Source organism: Gobio gobio, assembly GCF_949357685.1.
Source record: "Gobio gobio genome assembly, chromosome: 20".
NCBI classification, from domain to species: Eukaryota; Metazoa; Chordata; class Actinopteri; order Cypriniformes; family Gobionidae; genus Gobio; species Gobio gobio.
In genome coordinates this window covers 26,353,432-26,374,645 of record NC_137113.1, presented here as the reverse complement: position 1 = coordinate 26,374,645, position 21,214 = coordinate 26,353,432, and the positions used below count along the sequence as shown (strand labels likewise).

General features: G+C 38.7%; 1 protein-coding gene across 1 annotated transcript in view; it reads left to right on the top strand.

Annotated features, from left to right (window-relative positions):
* Positions 1–1,794: 1,794 nt before the first annotated feature.
* Positions 1,795–21,214, top strand: part of shisa9a (shisa family member 9a) — a gene marked incomplete at both ends in the record, with an annotated part of 41,287 nt that continues 21,867 nt past the window's right edge. The window contains 2 exons of the mRNA XM_079845613.1: positions 1,795–2,309; positions 3,602–3,708. Of these exons, the coding sequence (XP_079701739.1) occupies positions 1,795–2,309; positions 3,602–3,708 (622 nt within the window). The remainder of the gene's footprint in view (positions 2,310–3,601; positions 3,709–21,214) is intronic.

The window sequence follows — 21,214 nt, the reverse complement described above, 5'->3', positions numbered from 1 at the left end:
TGGTTTATTTCTAAGTAACGTTATCCTTGTAATTCTTCACAATATGATATTGGAATTTTAAATAAGATCAAAGTTTGAAATACATGTGAGATTCGATGATGAGTGATGACACGCTTGCTGCATTAGATACAGAGCTAATCCATGTAGGCCTATGTATCTACATATGGGGCACACTCTTAATGCAAATAGGTTTACATCTAGCTTATAGGTTACATGTGGTAGGCCTATTTCTATAATCAGTAGCATGTCACATATTCATAAAGTAGGCCTAAGCAATATGCTTGGAGGCCTATGTCATTAAAATAAAAAGTTGACTTGTTTCACATCATTTCACACAGGAAATTATTTGTTATAGGTACTCTGGTTAATATTCTACCAAATTTAACATTTGTCATTCGAACCTGAATGACTTGAAATGCAAAAACGTTTGGCACAGCTCTTCCAATGAAAGTGGATGGGAACCAGGGACTAAATTAATAAAAATGAGCAGATAATAGGCTATCTGCAAAATCTGTTTTAAATAGACAATCAATTTTGAGATTGCTCTCAATTCTACCAATGCGATGAAAATAATTGTATATGTTGTAAAAGGTTATAAAATAACCCCTTATTACTTAAAGGGATAGTGCACCCCAAAATTAAAATGATGTCATCATTTACTCACCCTCAACTTGTTCCAAACCTATATGAATTTATTCTTCTGCTGAACACAAAAGGAGATTTTTGAAGAATGTCGGTAAACATTTGATGGGCCCATTGACTAGTATTTTTTTTTCCATGGAAGTCAATGGGGCCCATCAACTGTTTGGTAGCCCATACATTATTCAAAATATCTTATTTTGTGTTCAGCAGAAGAAACTCGTACAGGTTTGGAACAACTTGAGGGTCAGTAAGTAATTCATTTTTTGGTAAACTATCCCTTTAGGTTTTCATAATGACTGGCTATAATAATCTTTTATTGGGATAGGCATACTTTTACTTCAACGAATGAGGTATGATATCCAAAAGCATGAAGTAGCCGTCTCACCGCACCAACCTTTTTGTCCATTGAACGAGCAGAAATGAATTAGTAGACTATCAGCACACTCAAATGAGATGATATAGGCTACGATAGAGGCACGTGGAGGCGCATCTCGAAAATGGGTTGCGCGTACGCATTGCTTAAAGAAACCACAAACCATTAGCATTTAAATAGTATTTTCTCATATGCATAGACAAGTTGCACGTAATGGAATTGGGTTTGCGAACTTCATAGGCTACTTATTCTGTGATTTTTTTTTTTTTTTTTTTTTTTAATGCTCAGTTATTTTACGCACCTTAAAAAAAAAGTAGGCTATAATCGTTTAGCTACAAGTTGCATATAGTGACTTAAGTCAGACGGCGACTTTTCACTGTGAATCTACTACAAGAACACTTTTTCTTATCCAATCCCTCCCATGTCTCCTCCTTCCCTTTACGCACTGTCTCTCCCACTCTCAGCGCGCGCGCTCCACAGTTCTGCCTCAGCTCTCCTGTCATCATCACAAACAAAGACAGCCTTCAGGGTAGTTGGCGCAGTGCTTTCATGGGAGCTAAAAGTACTTGAGAATCAGCAGAACCATTGGGATTGAGATCAACAGTTGTCAGAGTGGACTTTAGCAAAATCTGCAGTCCAAATTTACATCTTTGAAAATGCAAACCTCTCCGAATGGCTCTGTTCACTCGTGTGGATGTATGCCCTGCTGTCAGTGGTAGTACCAAGTCGCTTCTCTGTCTCAATTTGTTCTTCAAAGGAAGCCTCCAGGAGACTACAGGATGAAATGGACAGTCTTGCTGTTAGAATACTTCTTTGTGAAAGTTCTGGTGCTGCTGTGCAGCGCGGACGGTGAAGCTCAGCAGCAGCTCGAGGGCTTTATAATGCTCTCAGGATCCAATGGGTCCCGGGATGAGGAGAGCGTTTCTGAACCTCCACATACTGAGGACAAATGTCGGGGTTACTATGATGTCATGGGACAGTGGGACCCGCCGTTCGTTTGCCAAACAGGCAATTATTTATTTTGTTGCGGCACTTGTGGCTTCCGATTTTGCTGCGCTTATAAAAACTCTCGATTGGATCAGAGCACCTGTAAAAATTACGACACACCAGTGTGGTTAACAGGACAGACACCGTATAAGAAAACCCTAGACCCTAGACACGATCCAACCAAGGATAAAACAAACTTGATTGTATATATAATATGTGGAGTAGTGGCAATCATGGCACTGGTCGGGATATTTACCAAACTTGGACTAGAAAAGGCTCACAGACCGCACAGAGAGAGCATGTCTCGGTAAGTAACTGACAGTTATGTTGGCTTGAATAAGTCAATTATTTAAAAACATTTTTTTTTTGACAAAGTGCTTATGGTAAAAGCAGTGTGATTTGCAGTTGCACCAGTCTGCTCTGCTTTTAATGTTTTTTTTCCTCCCCATGTAAACAGTGATTGCTAGACCGATGTCTTTGAATTTCCGACGCATTTGGCTAATTTTTTAAAGTGTGGTGACATGAGCGTTACATTTTTAATACGCCTTATCAGGTTAAGAGAAGTTCTAAACGTCTCCTTTAAAATTGCGCATCTCAAGGCGCAATTCCATTGTGTAACTCTCTGCTTTTGAACGCAAGAACACTCCAGTGTGAGTGATTGTTAGGGCTCACATGCCGCACATGGTGCGTACAAAAACAACTAGATAAACTGAATGGAGCATATCGCAGGGGACCATTTTTGGCCATGATTTATATTTATTTTTGGCCATAATTTAGATGGGATAGTTTAAAGAAAGCAAAGTGGGAGCATCGCAACAGTCAAAGATATTGCTCTGATGCATGTGTGTACACTGGCCAACAATTAAAAGCAATTAAAAACAGTAAAACGCACTCTGTGTGAATGGCGTCTTAGGCTGAAAATGGTTTACTCCATCCAAGAATCTCCAGGCAAAGATTTTCCTCACTAACTCGATCTTTTGCTGCTTTTGAGCCAAAAATGTTGCTTGTCGTAGCTCTGCATTTACTGTTTTGCCTATCCTGCCCATGCATATTCATGCCTAATTAGAGCAAAAACAATCCTGTGAATCTGCATTAGGCTTTCTAAATTCATGGATTTGTGTTATGCAAAGTTTATGCAAATAAACTGCTATCCAAGTTTATTTCAAAAGGCTTTTTTGAATCACAGATCTCAAGAGTTAGCTTGGTTAGCTTGCACATAACCAAGAGAACTGTACAAACCGGTTTAGATATTACACCATATTGCATAACATCTGCTTGTCAGTTTTTGTACCCTTTGGTTACTCAGCTTGGATGGTGGAGGTGTAAATCTCTTGTTCCTACTGATATAGTGGGTCAAAACCTCTGATGAGAGCTGCACAGCCCACAGTGTGCAGGTTGCTGAAAGAGCGGCTCACAGTAAAACCTGTTCTCTTTGAATCAGCACTCTGGACAGCGGCAGCAATAGCACTGAATGAATAGATGTCAGTCTACCAACATTATATCCCTGTATGCCGTTCAGCTGTGCTCTGATATCTAAATAAAGACTGATTACACAATTCAATGGAATACTTAGCTAACAAATTGCTTGTTCTTCAACAGAGCTGTTGCAAGCGTCATGCAAGGCGCCCGTCAGGGTCAGCACGAGGAAGCCATCGGAATGCACACACAGCATTATGACACTGTGCAGGCGAGAGCAAACAACATGCGTAAGTTGATTGTAGGCTACTTCCTTTCTTTTCCCACAAGCTCAGCATAAACTATGCACTACATTTATGCTCCTGAAACAGCCTAAAAGCATGGCTAGAGTGCTCAATATACCTCTACGCAATATAATGCACTTGTGTACTGCATTACATATAAATGATACATATATAACACATGTTAAGTATTCAAAGCTTTGCTTGTGGTGCAAAACTTGGTTGCCACTTTTAGATTTTCTTATTCTATGCTTAGCATATGATAGATAGATAGATAGATAGATAGATAGATAGATAGATAGATAGATAGATAGATAGATAGATAGATAGATAGATAGATAGATAGATAGATAGATAGATAGATAGATAGATAGATAGATAGATAGATAGATAGATATGTGTAAGAGAAAAGGAGATGCTAAAGGCCCAATGCAGCTGTGAAATAAGCCAATTTATTGTCACTACCGTGGGCTGCCGCAGCAGTTGTGTGCACGGTATTGTTTAACGCCGGTATCAAATGAATGGCTCCATCATAAATGTTTATCTACTCCCTAAATATATCTGTGTTGAAAAAATACAAAATACAGTGAGAATATCAAACGCCCCCCTAAGAGGGATCCATTTTGGTTGACACTAAGGAAGTGAGTCAGTAGCTGGAGAAATTTCCCTTTCATCAAATTGCAAAGATAATGTCACTCTTTCTTCACTGTCATGCTTAGATGTCTGCATAAAAAGTTTTTGAAAGCTCAGATGACTTTATTTTCTGACTAAGAGCAATAAAATATAGAATATGTTAGGAAAAAATGGTTCCAAGAAGGCAGTCTTTGTGGGATTTTTGGGGTTTGTAGCAGTAGCACGTTTTTTGGTGCTAAATAAAACTCTTTTTATGGGTGCATAAAGAATGCTTTGAAAGTGATAAATACCTCAATGGTATATATACCTCAATGGTGCTGTGAAAGAGCCTTTTCATATGAGTCTGGAGGGTTTGCTTTATTTTTTATTTATCCACCTGCTCTGCACCTGCCCCGTATAGACTCTTAAATGGTTTTAAATAAGAAAAGATGCATTGAAAAAGAAAAAAGAAAAAAACAGTAACACAGTAAGAAGCATTTTTAGCAGTATGTGGAGGATGTTTCCTAGTATTCACATGCAGACAGCCATTACATATGGAAAATCATGAACCAGCTTTATTCATAGATTTCACCTTGAAATCACTATAATGTTAGTTCTGTCATCTATTAGACAAAAAAGTAATTCAAAGAGTCGTTTTTACTCTCATCTTATTCACAGATCATGATCATTATTCGTGCAGTACTGGCTTTTAATCCATAAACCTGAGTGTAATTATGTGGACTGCTTTTAACCTCTGACCCGAGCATTTTAATATACCGTCCTCCGGGTTACTCCATATAAGATAATGATTTGAACTGAAATCAAGAGAACAGACACTGTATAAGCAAGTCATTCCAGTGATTATGCAGAGAATTACTTGGACCTGAATATGAGAGATTTCTGAAGATCTTGCAATTAAAACAAAAATATATGTTTTAAAGCTTAAATATACTTTAAAGATATGGTTGTTTGAATGAATTATCAAATAGTGTAGATAAGAATAAAGGCTAAGAATACTGATAAAAGTTTCTGATGCTGAATGCCAATAGACCCGTAACAGATTTTGTAACAAATCTTGCTTTTTGTGTCACAATAGGAGTTCATACACTCTTAAATGCCAGATATGAGACTGTTTCTTTCAACATGAGTCAACAGAAAGACCCTTTGTGTGAAAGACGTGTGCTGGAGGTTAACTGATGTTATTATTTTAATATGTAAAGCTAGTTAGATTCAAGACTAAATTCCCCCCTCATAACTCTAGAAGTGCTATCGAGAATGTTTTAAAGATTTAAAGGCACAATATGTAGGATTTTTGGATTAAAATAAAAATCAATGTTATATATTTTGTTGACTTGTGAACTTAAATTATCCCAAATGTTTCCAAGAATGTTAAAATCTAAGCGATTTTAACCAGGACACATGTCCGTGTGTCGCCTATCAATAACATCAAACCCGCATTACCCTCGATTTATTTAGAAGAAACCAAGGAAACACCAAAGATTCTTTAATATGTTGTGTGTTTTATTAGACAGGTTAGCAACTGTTTGGATTCAGTCATTGGCAGAAAAGGAATCATTGTTATATAACTCAACACAGTTAGTCTTATTGTTTCATGCTTTAATCTCGCTTTCATGATTTACCGTGAGTACCATGTTTTACCATGGCTTATGTCGATCTAGCTTACTGCAGTGTGCAACAAGTGTCTCATAGTAGCCGCCGAGCAAACGCACAGAGAAGCATTATAACATAACTTTCAACACACTCAAAAAATGTATCTAATATGATAAAACAGCACTGCGTACACATGACCGGAAAAGGTGGAAGCAGTCAAAAAGCTCAGCGAAATCCAGGCGTCATCAAGCTACGCCTTTGTTATGAATAAGCGACCTCTAGCAGTGAACATATTGCGGCTTTAAGGGCTTTTAAGATTACACATTACACAAGGTTTTTAAGGTTACACATTCCTAATTTATTTTCTTGTGGTAAGTTAGATTCGCTCATGCGCATATGGACTTTGAATTTTATTTTATTTTTTTACATAAACTGATCCAGCATATCTGTATTCTGGGCATTCTCATCTCTTCATATTCCTCCTCTGAGAAGCTGACAATCCACATGCTCACCCACCATGTGCTGAATGATCCCATCAAAGAGGTCTAGTTACCTCACTGAAAGTGCAAAATTACTAGACCTTTTTCCCAAAATGATCCAGGATTCTGGAGGGTATAGTACTGTGCCCCATTACCATCACAGCTTGGCATTACGAGAGTACCCGTGGTTTTAAGAAGAAAGAGAAAGAAAGAAGTATTGAATACAGAATGCTTGATTCTTTTTGGTCATTGCATGAAATAATCACGCCCATGTGATTTCAATCATTGTACAGTACAGGATGTTAAATTCTGCATGTCAGTGACCTGAATTGAGGAACAAAAGCATTTCCTCCCACCGTGTACTGAGCAACTGAACCTTGCATATGAAGTGGAGCTTTTTTCCAGAGCCACAGCTCAAACTAATTACCTTAATGGGGTTTCCCTAAAGAAACAGCAGAAATCTATTACGCTGTATTTATTTCGAGCTATATGCCAACGCAAACACCTGAGCAAAGATCTGCTTACAAATATGCAGGTGCAGATGACACATCTGCATGTTCTGTATGGACTAAAAGGAGAAGCGAGAAATAAATCCTTTCTGTTTTCCTTACCAAACTCTCTATAATTTAATACAAAAACTAAAAAGTGGAGAGAACAGAATGGATTTCTCACCTATTACATTCTTCATGCGTGTGATTATTCTTCCCGTTGGCACTACTTGCAATAAGTCCATTTACAGCGAATTGTCCTAGTTCATTGCTGTTCAAGCATGTCTTTGTACTAGGATTCTCTCACTGCAAAAAAATCTGATGATTTGATGTCTAGAGGCATGTTAACTTTTAAGCCATCAAATCGATCTCTAACTTTTAACTTTACTCCCACTTCATTTTCATAAAAGCCAAAGACTAAAATCTAAAAATGACTTATCTTTTGAAAGACAGGGCAAGTCGATTTATCATGAACTGATATGTGCTCTCTTTGAAATGCTATTATTAAATTTTGTTGCGTGAGAATGTCTTTAATATCCTTTAAAATGTTGCCACACATACCCTAGTGTCTTCAGGAATTGAAATCTCTGTGGTTTCACAACCAATGATTGTTGTATCATTGATTCTGTGAATGACGACGTGTGACTGTTCCAAGATGGCGGGCCTGCTGACGTGTCTGGAGCGGTCGGATGGGGAATCTACTGTACGTAGATTCAACTTTGTCCAGTGTCTGCGCTATTTTTCTCCAGAAGTTATGACTGATATAAATATCTTTGTATTTTTTTAATTAATATGCGGCTATCTCATAACCCTCTCACAAGCGCTTGTCAATGCGGGCGTCTGTTGTTGTTGCAGTCTCCAGTATTCTGTTGTTGTTGTTCTGTCTCTTTAATAGATTTTTTTAAATCAGGTTAAATGTTGATTATTAGTCACTCAAACCACTTCATCTAAACCTTTCTACTTAACTCTTGGTCGCACACATCCGCCATGTTTGTTCATGTTTTATTCGTGTTTCTAACTCGGAACCAAATCCTCCTCCAAAGCTCAATGGGTTGTGGGCAATATTAGCTATTAGAATGCGCACAGATCCACACTTTGAAAATCTACAGGAAATAGTAGACCATCCGGGGACTGTTGGCATTCTCTTTTCAACATACTACTCTTTGGGACACACTTGGGCTTTTCTAATTATTTATTAGGATTGGGATTATCTAATTATTAGGATTGATAGTATGCACATTGGGACGCAGGGATACTTTGGGCTTAAGGGAGTCATTGAATCACTCAAGTGATTCGTTCAAAGTCCCTAATTCATTCAGCAATGAAACAGCTGAATGCTTTTATGAGTAAATCATTGAATTCAACTTATTCATTCAAAAACACTGGCTGAAAGATTAAAAATGCTATTCACAGCGCTTAATAAGCACGCCTGAATCCAATGTTAGCTTCACTTCCTGTCTCCTGAGAGACCTTCATCTTCATCCTTCATCTGATTGATTTTTGAAGGCAGCATAGATGAATCCTTCGCTGCCTTTGATATCCCACAATCCTATATGTTCCATTCGGTGACAGATGAGCTAGATAAAGAAAGATGGCGTCTGAAAGTTGCGGTTGGTGGTCAGTTTATGTGTCAAAATGTACATTTTTGACCAACGTTTTCCACTTCTGATGCCATTTCTAGCAAGAATTACTATTGTAGTAATTAAATATTCGCTAAAATCACTAAAAGCCTTCCTTCCACTGGAAAACATAGTCCCTGACCGTGAACAGCAACAGAAATGATTGCGCCATTAGATGGCTTTATGAGTGAATCAGTCACTCTATCACAATACTCTAACATTACAGTAAGCTTCAATGATCAATATTAATGAGGACAAACATATGTTTACTTTGCTGAGAGTGGTTGCTAAGGGTGTTGTGTAGTGATACACATAACTGTTGGGTGAAGCGGTCATAGCCGTGTTTTATCGTGAATTAAACAGCTATTGACCAATCAGAATAAGAACTGGAACTAACCATTTTATAATTAATAATATAAATCACAATTACAGTGTAAGCCATATTCCAACCGTTTTCTTCCTTTCGCTGGACTGAGGCAAGCATTGGCTATGTGTAAGAGGAGAGCGTGTGTACTCTTTGCAACATCCCCCCCCCCCCACCCTCCCAACACACACATGAGGCACCATCACATCCCATCCCATTTACTGGGCCACGGTTCACGCTCCTTGAGGCAAGCAGCATATTTCTTTTGGCTCAGCGACCGTAACCACCATTGCTGCCATGCTACAATGGCAGAAGCCCCCCACCGGGATTGCATTCAGGTCAGCATGGTCTCCCCATGCTCAGAGAACTCCACCAAGGAGAACTGGCTCTGATTTCACACCCAGAGGACAGGCTGGCAGGCTATTTCTTCCAGCACATTGGGGGAAGAGGGACATGTGGCCATCTGATGTGCGTCACTGAAATGGGGCTCGTACAGGTCTGTTATTTGATGCCAATGCTAATTTTACTTCGCATGCAGAACCCCAGTGCCCATTGTCACAAGGAAATAAATTTTGTAATGCTCCAATCTTAATAAAATGACAAAAAAGTATAAATTAGGTAAAATTTTTGTTCCCTTTCAGTCTGTGATGTCCGATGTACGGCTCCGTACGTCTCCGTTCCCTGCAAAATGCAAAAGGAAAATTCATTCTGTTGAAATGGCAGAACCCCTAAATGGTGTTATTATTAAAATGAATCTGACCCAGACTCACCTGTAGAGTAAGGTCACATTAATGAAATTTTGTGGGCAAAAAGGCTCTATTGTCAATAGTGTAGTGATGTATGAAGCACAGCTCACACATAAGTCACTTTCAAATCAAACAGTTTTCTGTTGGTCAGCACAGTGAATGCGTGGCCAACTTGAACCCATTGCAAAATCCATGAAATCTTTCTGCTTACGCAAAATTTCCAGTCGCATGGATTTCGATTGAAATGACTGAGCGAAAATTCACTAAACAATGGGGAATGTGACCGTACCTTATTGTTGTTGCCAATGTCAGTTCCAATCAAAACACATTTCACACTACTGGACTTGGATCGCAGACCTGCTAAATATCTCTCAGGCATCAGCGCTTCCCTCAGACCGTGTCTTTGATTATTCAATCATAGCAATCGTGCACTATTTTGGCTTTGATTTTGGGTTTTTGTCAGCGATCTTCATTAACTAGCGGCGAGTGGAAAAACATTTCTAAAATTGTGTAGTATGTGGTCTACCCATACGGAAATGTTATATATGTGCATACTGTATGACATCACTACTCGGATATAGGGACATATATATATTACATTTCCGTATGGGATAAATGGAAAGCATTGCTCACAATTCTACATTTTGGAATGATTCTAAATGTTACAGTAAATGTAGGTTGCTTCCTTTTTTGAGCTTTATACTGTCTCATACATAAATGGGTCAATGATGTGATGTTCATCTTTTATCCTATTTATTCATTTTTTAAATACACTATTTCACACATAGGCTACACCTCTTCTAAGATCCTATGAAGGGTTTTTTTTTTTTTTTTTGGTAGTGTAAATGGTTACGGAGAAAACTGGTGATCACTGTACCAGACTTCATTCTGAACACACAAACAGGCATGAATAATGAAAAACATTTTTGAAAAACTATTCAGTGTCGTTATTGTTAACTGCCTGCTTTTGTTTCATTTTCATGAACTTTCTATTTGTTTTGATCTAATTTTCATGAATTTTCTATTTTTTGTATCAGTCACCTGTTTCCTTTGTTCCAGTTTCCCACTCCTTTTTTGTAACTATGGTTTTTGATTAACGAGTCATCCCCTGCTTGTCATTTGAGTTCAATCACCTTGTGTATTTGAGGGTACGTTTACACGACAATGATGTACTAAAAACGTAACAGTTTTTTCTTTGTACAGATGACAACATTATCAAAATGATCACTGTTCACATAAATTCGTGAAAAACAACAAAAAATCTGTATTATGCATGCCAGGACAACCGTTAGCAATTGATCTTAATATTGATACACACCGTTAATACTGAAGAATGAATTGCGCTTTTCTATATGTCCGTTCAAGGTGACCATGTCTGCCTCAATGCCAGATAAAAAAATTCAACCTTGTTGCTGATTTAAAGATGTTTCAAATTGGTCTGTGCCGATATGATCCGCTCTCTGTGCTATTGTGTCTCTGTAACCGTTCGGAGCGTTTTCACAGATTCGCGTTTTTGTTGTTTACATGGGGACGTTAACGGTCTCTTTTTCAAAAACTTGCACTTTGAAACCCATTTATAAACATTTACGTTTTCAGACCCCCAAAACGCTGTTGTTGTGTAAATGAACGGCAAAAATGCATAAAAAGTTTTGAAAAGGGTGTCATGTAAACGGCTCCTATTAGTTCCTCCTTTTCATTCAGTTGGTGTCAGTGTTGGGAAAAGTTTTGAAAAGTAAATGCATTACAAAATTGCGTCACTCCCTAAAAAAGTAACTAATTACGTTACTTGTAATGCATTCCCTTCAACACTGGTTGGTGTCTGGTATTGTTTGCTGTTACGCTGCCTTCCTGCTACTGGATTAACTAAGTTTGACTCACTTACATGTTTGAACCTTTTTTCATCATCTTCATCTGAACGAGATCGTGACCATTATAAAGCTTGGAAGAACCAGAATATTTTTTTTTAATATAACTCCAATTGTGTTTGGCTGAAAGAAGAAAGTCATACGGCTTGAGGGGATCATTTTCATTTTTGGGAGAATTATTACTTTAAACTTTACAACGCACAATTTCTTAAAAATGCCATACAAGTTTTTCAAAACCATATAAAAACATGCACAAGTAGTACTATTTGTACTTGGCATGTGTGTTTTAAACTACATTTTCCCTTCTTTTTATTTTTCTTAACCTGGCCTGGGCATTCTTATTTGATATCGACTTAAGTGTTCAGAATTGCAATAGATCTAAAACTCAATAAACAAGTATTGTGCATCACACCAAGAGCCTAACAGTTACTTATCAGTTACTCAGTGTCTTATGAGCACCTCAAGAATTTGATTTGCTGATCCTGAAAGCTTCTGTGTAGGACAGATTTAAAGAAGAAAAGATGGATGGACAGGAAGGAAAGCTGTCCAAATGCTATTGCTATTGATCTACTTGCTGGTCAAGCAAAGCAGGGAAGCTGAAAAACATTTTTTTTTCTTTTTCACTTTACTGCACCATACCCATTGCCGAGATGTCCATCTGCCTAGAAAGAAATTCAGTCCTGTTTCAAACTGATAGCTGCCACCATCTAAGACAGATAACACACACATGGAAGAAGTTGAAATGACACCAAAGAGAATTGAATTCCGCCGTTACGGGACATTTTTAATCAAAAACCAACATTGGCTGACAGCGTAATGAGAGCAAGCACCATTGGAAGGGGTTTTCCCCTGTTAGCACCTATTGAATCACATCAATCTCAGACTGCCTTTGTCACCTATAGATGTCATTCATGTATGCATTGATTTGAATCATTCCTTGTGGCTTTCCTCTGCCTACATGACTGATCGTGTCTGTTGTCATGGTGGACACGCTCATGCTTGCACAAAACCACACAGCTCCCAATCATTAGATCAACAAACCACAGCCCAAATATGATGCATAATTCATTTCATGTTGCACGCAGCTGTGAGGAAAAATGACAGATTAATGTATTTGCTGCAGAACACTTAGCACCTTCAGACTGTTTATTATTTGACATGACAGATATAGGAATCATCTCCGTCCTCTGTCTGTTCAACTTCAACTTTAAGTGGACAGCTAGCTTTCTTTATCACAGTTGAGGCCATAATGAATAATCAGCTCCCCAAAAGGGCGAAAGGAGATCCAAATGCAGTTTTACTGACAAGATTAAGTTAGATTCAATTGAATGTGCTGTTTAATGCAGTGAACATGGGTGAGTGCCACTCCATCAAACACCACAGTGAAAATGAGAATGTGTTTAAGATTGAATTCTCCTTCATTAAATGCAATTCCAGACAGCAGGGGCAGGACCCAGGATGGAATTTATAATGAGCAACAGAAACAGATTTGCAATGTTATTCTGATTTTATAGTGATGGCAAATTTCCCCCAAAGGCAATGACTGGCATTAATTGTAAAACAGGTGTTACGGTGGATGGATCTGACGATCGGCAGTTTGAATCAGTGCTGTTAATAGGTTCCTGTGCGTAGGTGTGTGTGTGTGTGTGTGTGTGTGTGTGTGTGAGAGAGAGAGAGAGAGAGAGAGAGAGAGAGAGAGAGAGAGAGAGAGAGAGAGAGAGAGAGAGAGAGAGAGAGAGAGAGAGAGAAAGAGAGAGATCGGAGGCTCACAGCCGTCTCAGGAGCATAATAAGTTAAACAAAGATCATTATAGCGACATTATTACGCATTCAATCAGTATAACTCAGCGGCTCTCAACTGGTTTCGCTTCAGGACCCAGATTTTAAATTGGGCATAGAGTGGCCACACAACACCAAAGTAATAAAACTGTGCATAAGTAAATACAAAATTTCCCTTCAAATCTGATGGATCTGACAATGGAAACTGGAGTATTGACTGTTGAAAATTCAGCTTTGCCAATACGGTAATAAATTGCATTTTAACATAGAAATCATATATATATATTTTTTTATTATTAACAATACATAGCTGCTTATACAAAGTACGAGACCAATGACATACACTATATTGCCGAAAGTTTTGAGACGCCTGCCTTTACATGCACATTACCTTTAATGACATCCCATTCTTAATCCGTAGGGTTTAATATGTAGTTGGCCCACCCTTTGCAGCCTTATCAGCTTCAACTGGTGCAAAGTCATGTTGGAACAGGAAGGGGCCATCCCTAAACTGTTCCCACAAAGTTGGGAGCATGAAATTGGCCAAAATGTCTTGGTATGCTGAAGCATTAAGAGTTCCTTTCACTGGAACTAAAGGGTCAAGCCCAACCCCTGCAAAACAACCCCACACCATACCCCCCCCCCCCATCCACCAAACTTTACACTTGGCACAATGCAGTCAGGCAAGTACCGTTCTCCTGGCAACTGCCAATCCCAGACTCGTCCATCGGATTGCCAGACAGAGAAGCGTGATTGATCACTCCAGAGAACACGTCTCCACTGCTCTAGAGTCCAGTGGCGGCGTGCTTTACATCACTGCATCTAACACTTTGCATTTCACTTGGTGATTGGATACAGCTGCTTGGCCGTTGAAACCCATTCCATGAAGCTCTCTACACACTGTTCTTGAGCTAATCTAAAGGCCACACGAAGTTTGGAGGTATGTAGCTATTGACTCTGCAGAAAGTTGGTGACTTTTGTGCACTGTGCGCCTCAGCATGCGCTGACCCCGCTGTGTGATTCTGTTGTTCCCAATTGCTTCCACTTTTTTTATAATACCACTAACAGTTGACCATGGAATATTTAGGAGTAGTTAGGACATTTCACAAATGGACTTATTGCACAGGTGGCAACCTATCACGGTACCCCACTTGAACTCACTGAGCTCCTGAGAGCGACCCATTCTTTGCTCCTGAGAGCGACCCATTCTTTCACAAATGTTTGTTGAAGCAGTCTGCATAGGTGCTTGATTTTATATACCTGTGGCCATGGAAGTGATTGAAACACCTGAATTAAATGATTTGGAGGGGTGTCCCAATACTTTTGGCAACATAGTGTATACACACAACACAAGTACAAAATAAAGGAGAGAGGAAAAAAATAAACTATAACAAAAATGGAGAAAAACCTGCAAAATATATAGATGTATAGATATAGTTTACAGGTACAGTAATAAGTTTAAGCAATAGGTTAATCTAGTGTGATATAATAGTGAACATTATTATTGTTTACATTTTTCTGGTGATGGATATAAACTCACTGAGTGATAAATAGATGGTAACACTTTACGCTATTAACTAGTTGCTTATTAGCATGCATATTACTTGGATATTGGCTGTTTATTAGCACTTATAAAGCACATTATTAATACATTATTCTGCATTACCTTATTCTACATTTCTAATTCTACCCTATACCTAAAATTAAATGCTACAAAAATTACCTTACTTACTAATAAGCAGTAAATTAGGAGTTTTTGAGGCAAAAGTCATAGTTAATAGTGAATATGTGTTCCCCATACTGAAGTGTTACCAAATATTTATACTAAATACAAAATACTTATACCAAATACTGACATACTGGAAAGACAACAAAGAATTTTTAAAAAATTAAGGGCAGTAGAATTTAAATTATGATAAGATAAGTTATCGACACAAGCTGACAAGATATGGTTATATTCTCATGGTTTATGACAAAGAGGAATCAGTTCTCCTATTTATTTATGTATTGAAAAAGGTATTTAGGTATTGTTTGAATTAAACATTATTATGTGCAAATGCAGTTAATTGCTCCAAGTTTGAGTGTACTAATAAGTAATTTGAGACAATGATTTATTGAGAGTTCTGTCTTTTCAAATAAGAATGTATTTCTCTGCCACGATCAGCGAGATTTAAAAAAAAAAATGGTTTGAGATGATTAGAAATCTGTAATGTAGACACCTCAGTTATTTTAAGTAATAATAATATTTCACAATATTACTGTTTTGGGTAGCACGTTGGCTCAGTGGGTAGTAGCCCCGGCTGAGCCAGGAGGCCTTTGTGTGTAGAGTTTGCATGTTCACTCCGTGTCAGCGTGTGTTTCCCCTAGGTACTCCAGTTTCCCTCACAGTCCAAAGACATGCAGGATAGGATATTGGAAAAACAGAAAACTGCCTATAGGTATGAGTGAGAGTGTGAATGTCTGTGTCTGATGTGCGAGCCCTAGAGAGGAGAACAGGCATGGAGAATGAATGAATATTACTGTTTTTACTGTATTTATGATCAAATAAATGCAGCCTTGGTGAACATAAGGGACTTTTAAAAAAAAAAGACCCCGAACCTATGAAAAGCAATGTATAATAGGAAATCTAACAACAAAAACAACAGCAGAAGTGTGATTTATCTGTGAACACACAGTTGTCTAATATTGTCTCCGTCAATTGTTTTTCTTTACATAGGTTTTGTTCTTGTTTTTCAAGGATGAGAGAATGTTAGGCAACCTATTGGCATCTGTCTCATTTGGCTGCTGCTTTTACCAGATAACAAATTAATTTGCACCAAAATCCTTTGCCGAGTTTGACTGTATGCACAGCCTTTGAAATTAGGAACAATAGATATATCAAGCATTTTCTTTTCCTTTTTAAAAGTATTTTTGCTGTCCTAACTATGTACAACAGTATTGGTTGTTGAATTAAATGTTGCTTTCAGAACAGACCTGCGATCAGGGTCGAGCCTCTGTCCACTATTGGCTAGGATATCCCCTAAGTTGTTGTGCTTGTTTCCTGTCCTACTTCTTTTTGAAAATACCAAAAGGGAATAAATAATATCTCAAGAAAATGAATGAGAGCATGAGAACATGCTGTGCTGTATCCGGTTTTTGGGCTGTGACCCACCAGTTAAGAACCACTGTTCTATCTAATTTCAGGAAAGTTCAAGTTATCATGAAGCACAAGTTGTGATAGTCTTTTTTTCCCTATTGTGATGGATATCCAAGTGAAACGGCTTCCCAAAAATGAAGGTTGGGACTTGATTTTTGTCTTGAGTTTTGACCTGAGTTTTGTCCACCTCAAACTGATTGGATTGTTGTGGTTTACAATTGTTGTGATCCACATCATCAGTGAAGAGAAGACATGTCATTGCAAGAGGGAGGGAGCAATATTCCATAAAAAAATAAGAATGGTCAGCTACATGTTGTTTCCAATACAATGACACCATGGCATATCAACAAAATGGTTTTCTTTTATATATATTCAATTAACAGATGTTTTTTTTTGTAAAGCTCTGATGTTATGGCATGTATATCGCAAGTGTGTTTCATTATAATATTGCCGGTATGTATGATATTCATAATCTCTTGAACTCTCATGTTCTCATGCTCTCCACTGGCAAAAGAGCTTCAAACTTTGCTCAAAGGGATATTGAGGTTCCATATGAGATTATCTTTTACAAGGATTTTTCACCCTTGGAAGTACGGCGTGCCTTGGCATGAGTGTTTTTTTGGGTTTTTTTTTTTCATTTAACGGCACTGGATCCATTGCCTTGCAGCACTGTTTCTCCAATACTGCTGCTGTCACCCTGTTTCATATCCTGGAATGATCCTTCTATTGGAAAATAATTTTGCATTCTATTGGAAAAAATTTTGCATAGTCCCTCGCACACCCTTGGAGGACCCAATTTTAAAAACCTCCGCACTAAACCAATGAAAGTTTTTTTTTTTACTAAAAAGTTGAAGAAAAGGTTTCATTTTAGGTTTCATTTCCTTTTCATTTGAATATCTGACATGCAGTTCTTTATTTCATGCTTATTCTGTTTTATATTACAGAATATCCACTGCTGAAGATCATGCTTTTTCCATCACATTAAAATATTGCCATTCTCATAAAGTCAAATGACTTAATTAACAATAGCCTTATATGACCTCACTGTCCACATCCTCAGTCGTACACTCAACATACAACAAAAGCCCCAAAACAATGGTGTCACAGAGAGGGCAATGAGTGCCTCAGAGGCGATGATACTTGACATCTGGCAATCACTGTGCTTCCCTCTTCCTGCCATGGCTGCACTTTGCTAATGTCAAGAGCAAGTGGGAGACACGCAGAGAATAGTCCTCTCTGATTTGCAGAAGATATCACTTGCGAGCTCAGATGCCCTTCTGCCACTTCCATCCCAGAGGGATGTGCAGCTCCAGAAATACCCTCCTGCATCTTTAATGTGAAACTGGAAAGGTATCTTATAGTCATATTGTTGACTTGTTCTCAGTCTATGTGCTTTGTGATAACCTTGACATATTTAACCTCAAAACACTCAAAGGAGGCTGGGGATTTTCAGGCAGATGCAATCGCAGTAGATGGTTAGAAGTGGACGACACAAAGATAAATAGTCGTAAATGTATTAATAGTAATAAATGGGGATATCAAACAGATGGCGTAGGTTTGATTGACAGACAGATGGTAAAGCAGATGCAAATACATTTTTCCCCACCTGCTAAAATCTCAAAATGATCTCTTTGTTGTAGTTTTCACTTTGGTCTAGCGATTTAAACAAGATCCTGGGGGAAAGTCACTGTTGCATCACTTTTGCATCACTTATGATCAGTGTCAGGGAAAATGCTAATTCAGCTCAAACAAACCTTTCGGGCCCTATCATACATCCGGTGAAATCCGACACCAGGCGTGACACAAGTGTTTTTTGCTAGTTTCAGCCCGATGCAGTTATCATTTTCACGTCCAGCGCCACATTGTTTAAATAGCAAATGCACTCGCGCCCATCTGTTTGCCCATGTGCTGGTCTGAAAACGAGGTGTGTTCTGGTGCATTGTTGGTGTGTTGCTATTTTGAGGCAACTGAAAACGACTGCGCCATTGACCAACAAAAACCTGGTCTTAAGTCAATAGCTCAGTATTTTTTTGTGTTATTTAAAGAGCTTGTTAGAAATGTGCGCCTATAGGCGGGTGCACAACGCGCGTGCACACTGCTTATGTGCACACACCTCTGTGCTTGCAAGTATAAATGCTGTACACACTTATCGCCAGCGTTTTTCGTGATGTTTTTCGGCGTGTCTTGAGTGTTCACACCCAAGCGATTTTCACTGGCGATGCGCCGAGTGAACGTGCACATTCAGTAGATGCGCTCCCGGTACACAAGGTGGTGCTGTGGCACTTTACGCTTCTGACACTCGCTTGTCACACAGAAGAAGAAGAGACAGTATTTACGTGCTTGCCAAAACCACAGATATATTATGTATATGGCCAAAACCATTCACACACTTTTTGCTAACTGGCAAGCAGCATTAGCAGCTCATCTTCTTCTTTGTCTACTTACTACTTCTTCGTCGTATCAACGTGTGCTCGGCAAGACCGATTTTGTGCTTGAGCGCCACCAAGTCGTGTTTTACTGTCACTTCAGCAGCTCCAGCCATGTGAACAAAAGCGCTGATCTCATTGGTCGGCCAGTTTTTAACACGCCGCGTCAAAATAAAAAAACGAACCCGAGGTGTTTTTTTTTAAATGACGCTTTTACGCCTGGCGTTTTGCGCGTCAGTGTGCACACTCACATTGGCGCCCATTGTTTAGTCACAAGGCGTTAAATGTCGGCGATAAACGCGCGCGAAAATCATCCCGGTGTGAACAGGCCTTAAGGTTGGGAATTGAAAATCTATTCTGATATTTAAGGTCAGGAATCGGATACTTGTTATAAAATGATCATTTTGATTCCACTTATCATATTCCTGTGTGTGGTTTTAAACCATTCAAGTGCAATAAGACACAAAAGAGAACTCAATTCGCCCCTCATAAGCTGTTTTCTGTGCTCGGCACATCCAGAGTACACGCACAAAAGCCTCTCATATAGTGCACAAATACACATAAAATTATGTCAAAATATCCTCGTAAACACAACATAGTCGGTTATGTCTTAAAGGTGCACTATGTAACTTTTCCGTCCGCTAGAGGTCGCCTATTCAAAACAAAGACGTAGCTTGGTGACGCCAAGTTTGAGGGCAGAATCTTGGGACATGTGGTCTTCACCTCACACCCAGTGGAAAAGGATCGGGATAGGACTCGGGCAGAAATCATGTACATGGATGCGATTATTAACGTAACTGTAGTATGAAGCAGAGCAGGACCGAGTGTTGTGGGAGCTGAATGAGGCCGCTGGAGCGATTGTTAATAAGATGAACGCAACACACGCCGCATGACCAGTGGGACTTTTATTATGCCACAGTCGCTGCCGCCATTTCCGATTTTCCAGTCATGAGTATGAGGTAACTCAGCTCTGTTTATCATATTAGATACATCTGAGAGTGTTGAAAATTATGTAATGACGTTACTCTGTGCGTTCGCTCTGCGGCTGCTATGACACTTGTTGCACACTGCAGTAAGAGTAAAGCGTTTTTGTTAAATAAAAGCGGAAACCGAGGGTAACGCAGATAGGACGCCATCGACAGGCGACTCCCTCACATGTCCCAGTTCCTTGGTTAAAATAGCAATTTTCTCGCGATTTATAAGTTGGAAACATTTGGGATATTGTAAGTACTCAACTGAACAAAATATATAACACTGGCCTAGTGGTTTTTGGATATTTTACTGAAAATGTACATAGTGCACCTTTAAGTGAGTCTAAACAGTTGGGAAAGAAACGCAAGTGTAACAATATATTGGATCCATGCATTTGGTCTTAAAGTGACAGCAGCCTAATAAACCTGTTGATGTCTGTGTCATTGATGTTAAAGGAACTGTATGTAAGAAATGTATTTCAATTAATCATAACATGGCCCTGATATGTCACTAGACATTAAGAAATCATGTTAATTTCAAATACTTATATCACTGACAACGGTTGTCCGGCTAAGATATTGTCATTTTAAAAGTGAAGTTGCAGCTCTCAACTGATGTTGATGTTGACATGTTGTGTTTTGGCCTGAAGCGCCACCCTCCACCTATCTACCAATCACAAAGTCAGTAGTGTTTCTGCATTCGGGTTGCCAGCTCTGCTCTAGTTACCACAGCTGCAGCTACAAACTTTTTGGATAAACAATGTCTTATTTTACGAAACCTAAACAACCTTGTTATGAATCAGAAAAACGTTGTGACAGTGTCCGAAATAAAACAAGGATTTGTATAAGAGATGCCTTTGAAAGATGGAGACGGCTGAAAACGGAGAATAATTTGAAGACTGATGCCAACGTTGCTAATTTTCTCCTGGACAGCCAGGTAAGGTTCATCTATGTTTGGCTAACTTGTACTTAATGTAAATGGACATTTCAAATATTCATGACAGTCGAACAAAGTTATGCATGTTCGTGCAAAGTAACGTTAGGTTAGCGCAGATGGAGGAGGTGGGTCATTGAATTGAAAAGGTAACGTTAAGGAATTGTTTGGTAAATAAAAACGGCGAGTCGTCATTGCTAACATTAGTAATGTATTATCAGAGCCTGTTTCTCTGTCATTATGCTGGGACGCTGAGGAAAACAACATTAGCACGCCTATTATGGCATTGTGAAAACGTATTTGAGACAGTAGCCTAACGTTACCTCGGTAAAAATTATTCCTCATTCGTTCTTCGCATATATAGTGGACAAAAAATGCTGCAAGTTGACCTGTATGACCATTGCTAATGTTATTTAGCTTTGCTGTAATTTTACTATAATATACTATAGTATTTTTTCATGTGGGAATGTACTGTCACATACGAGC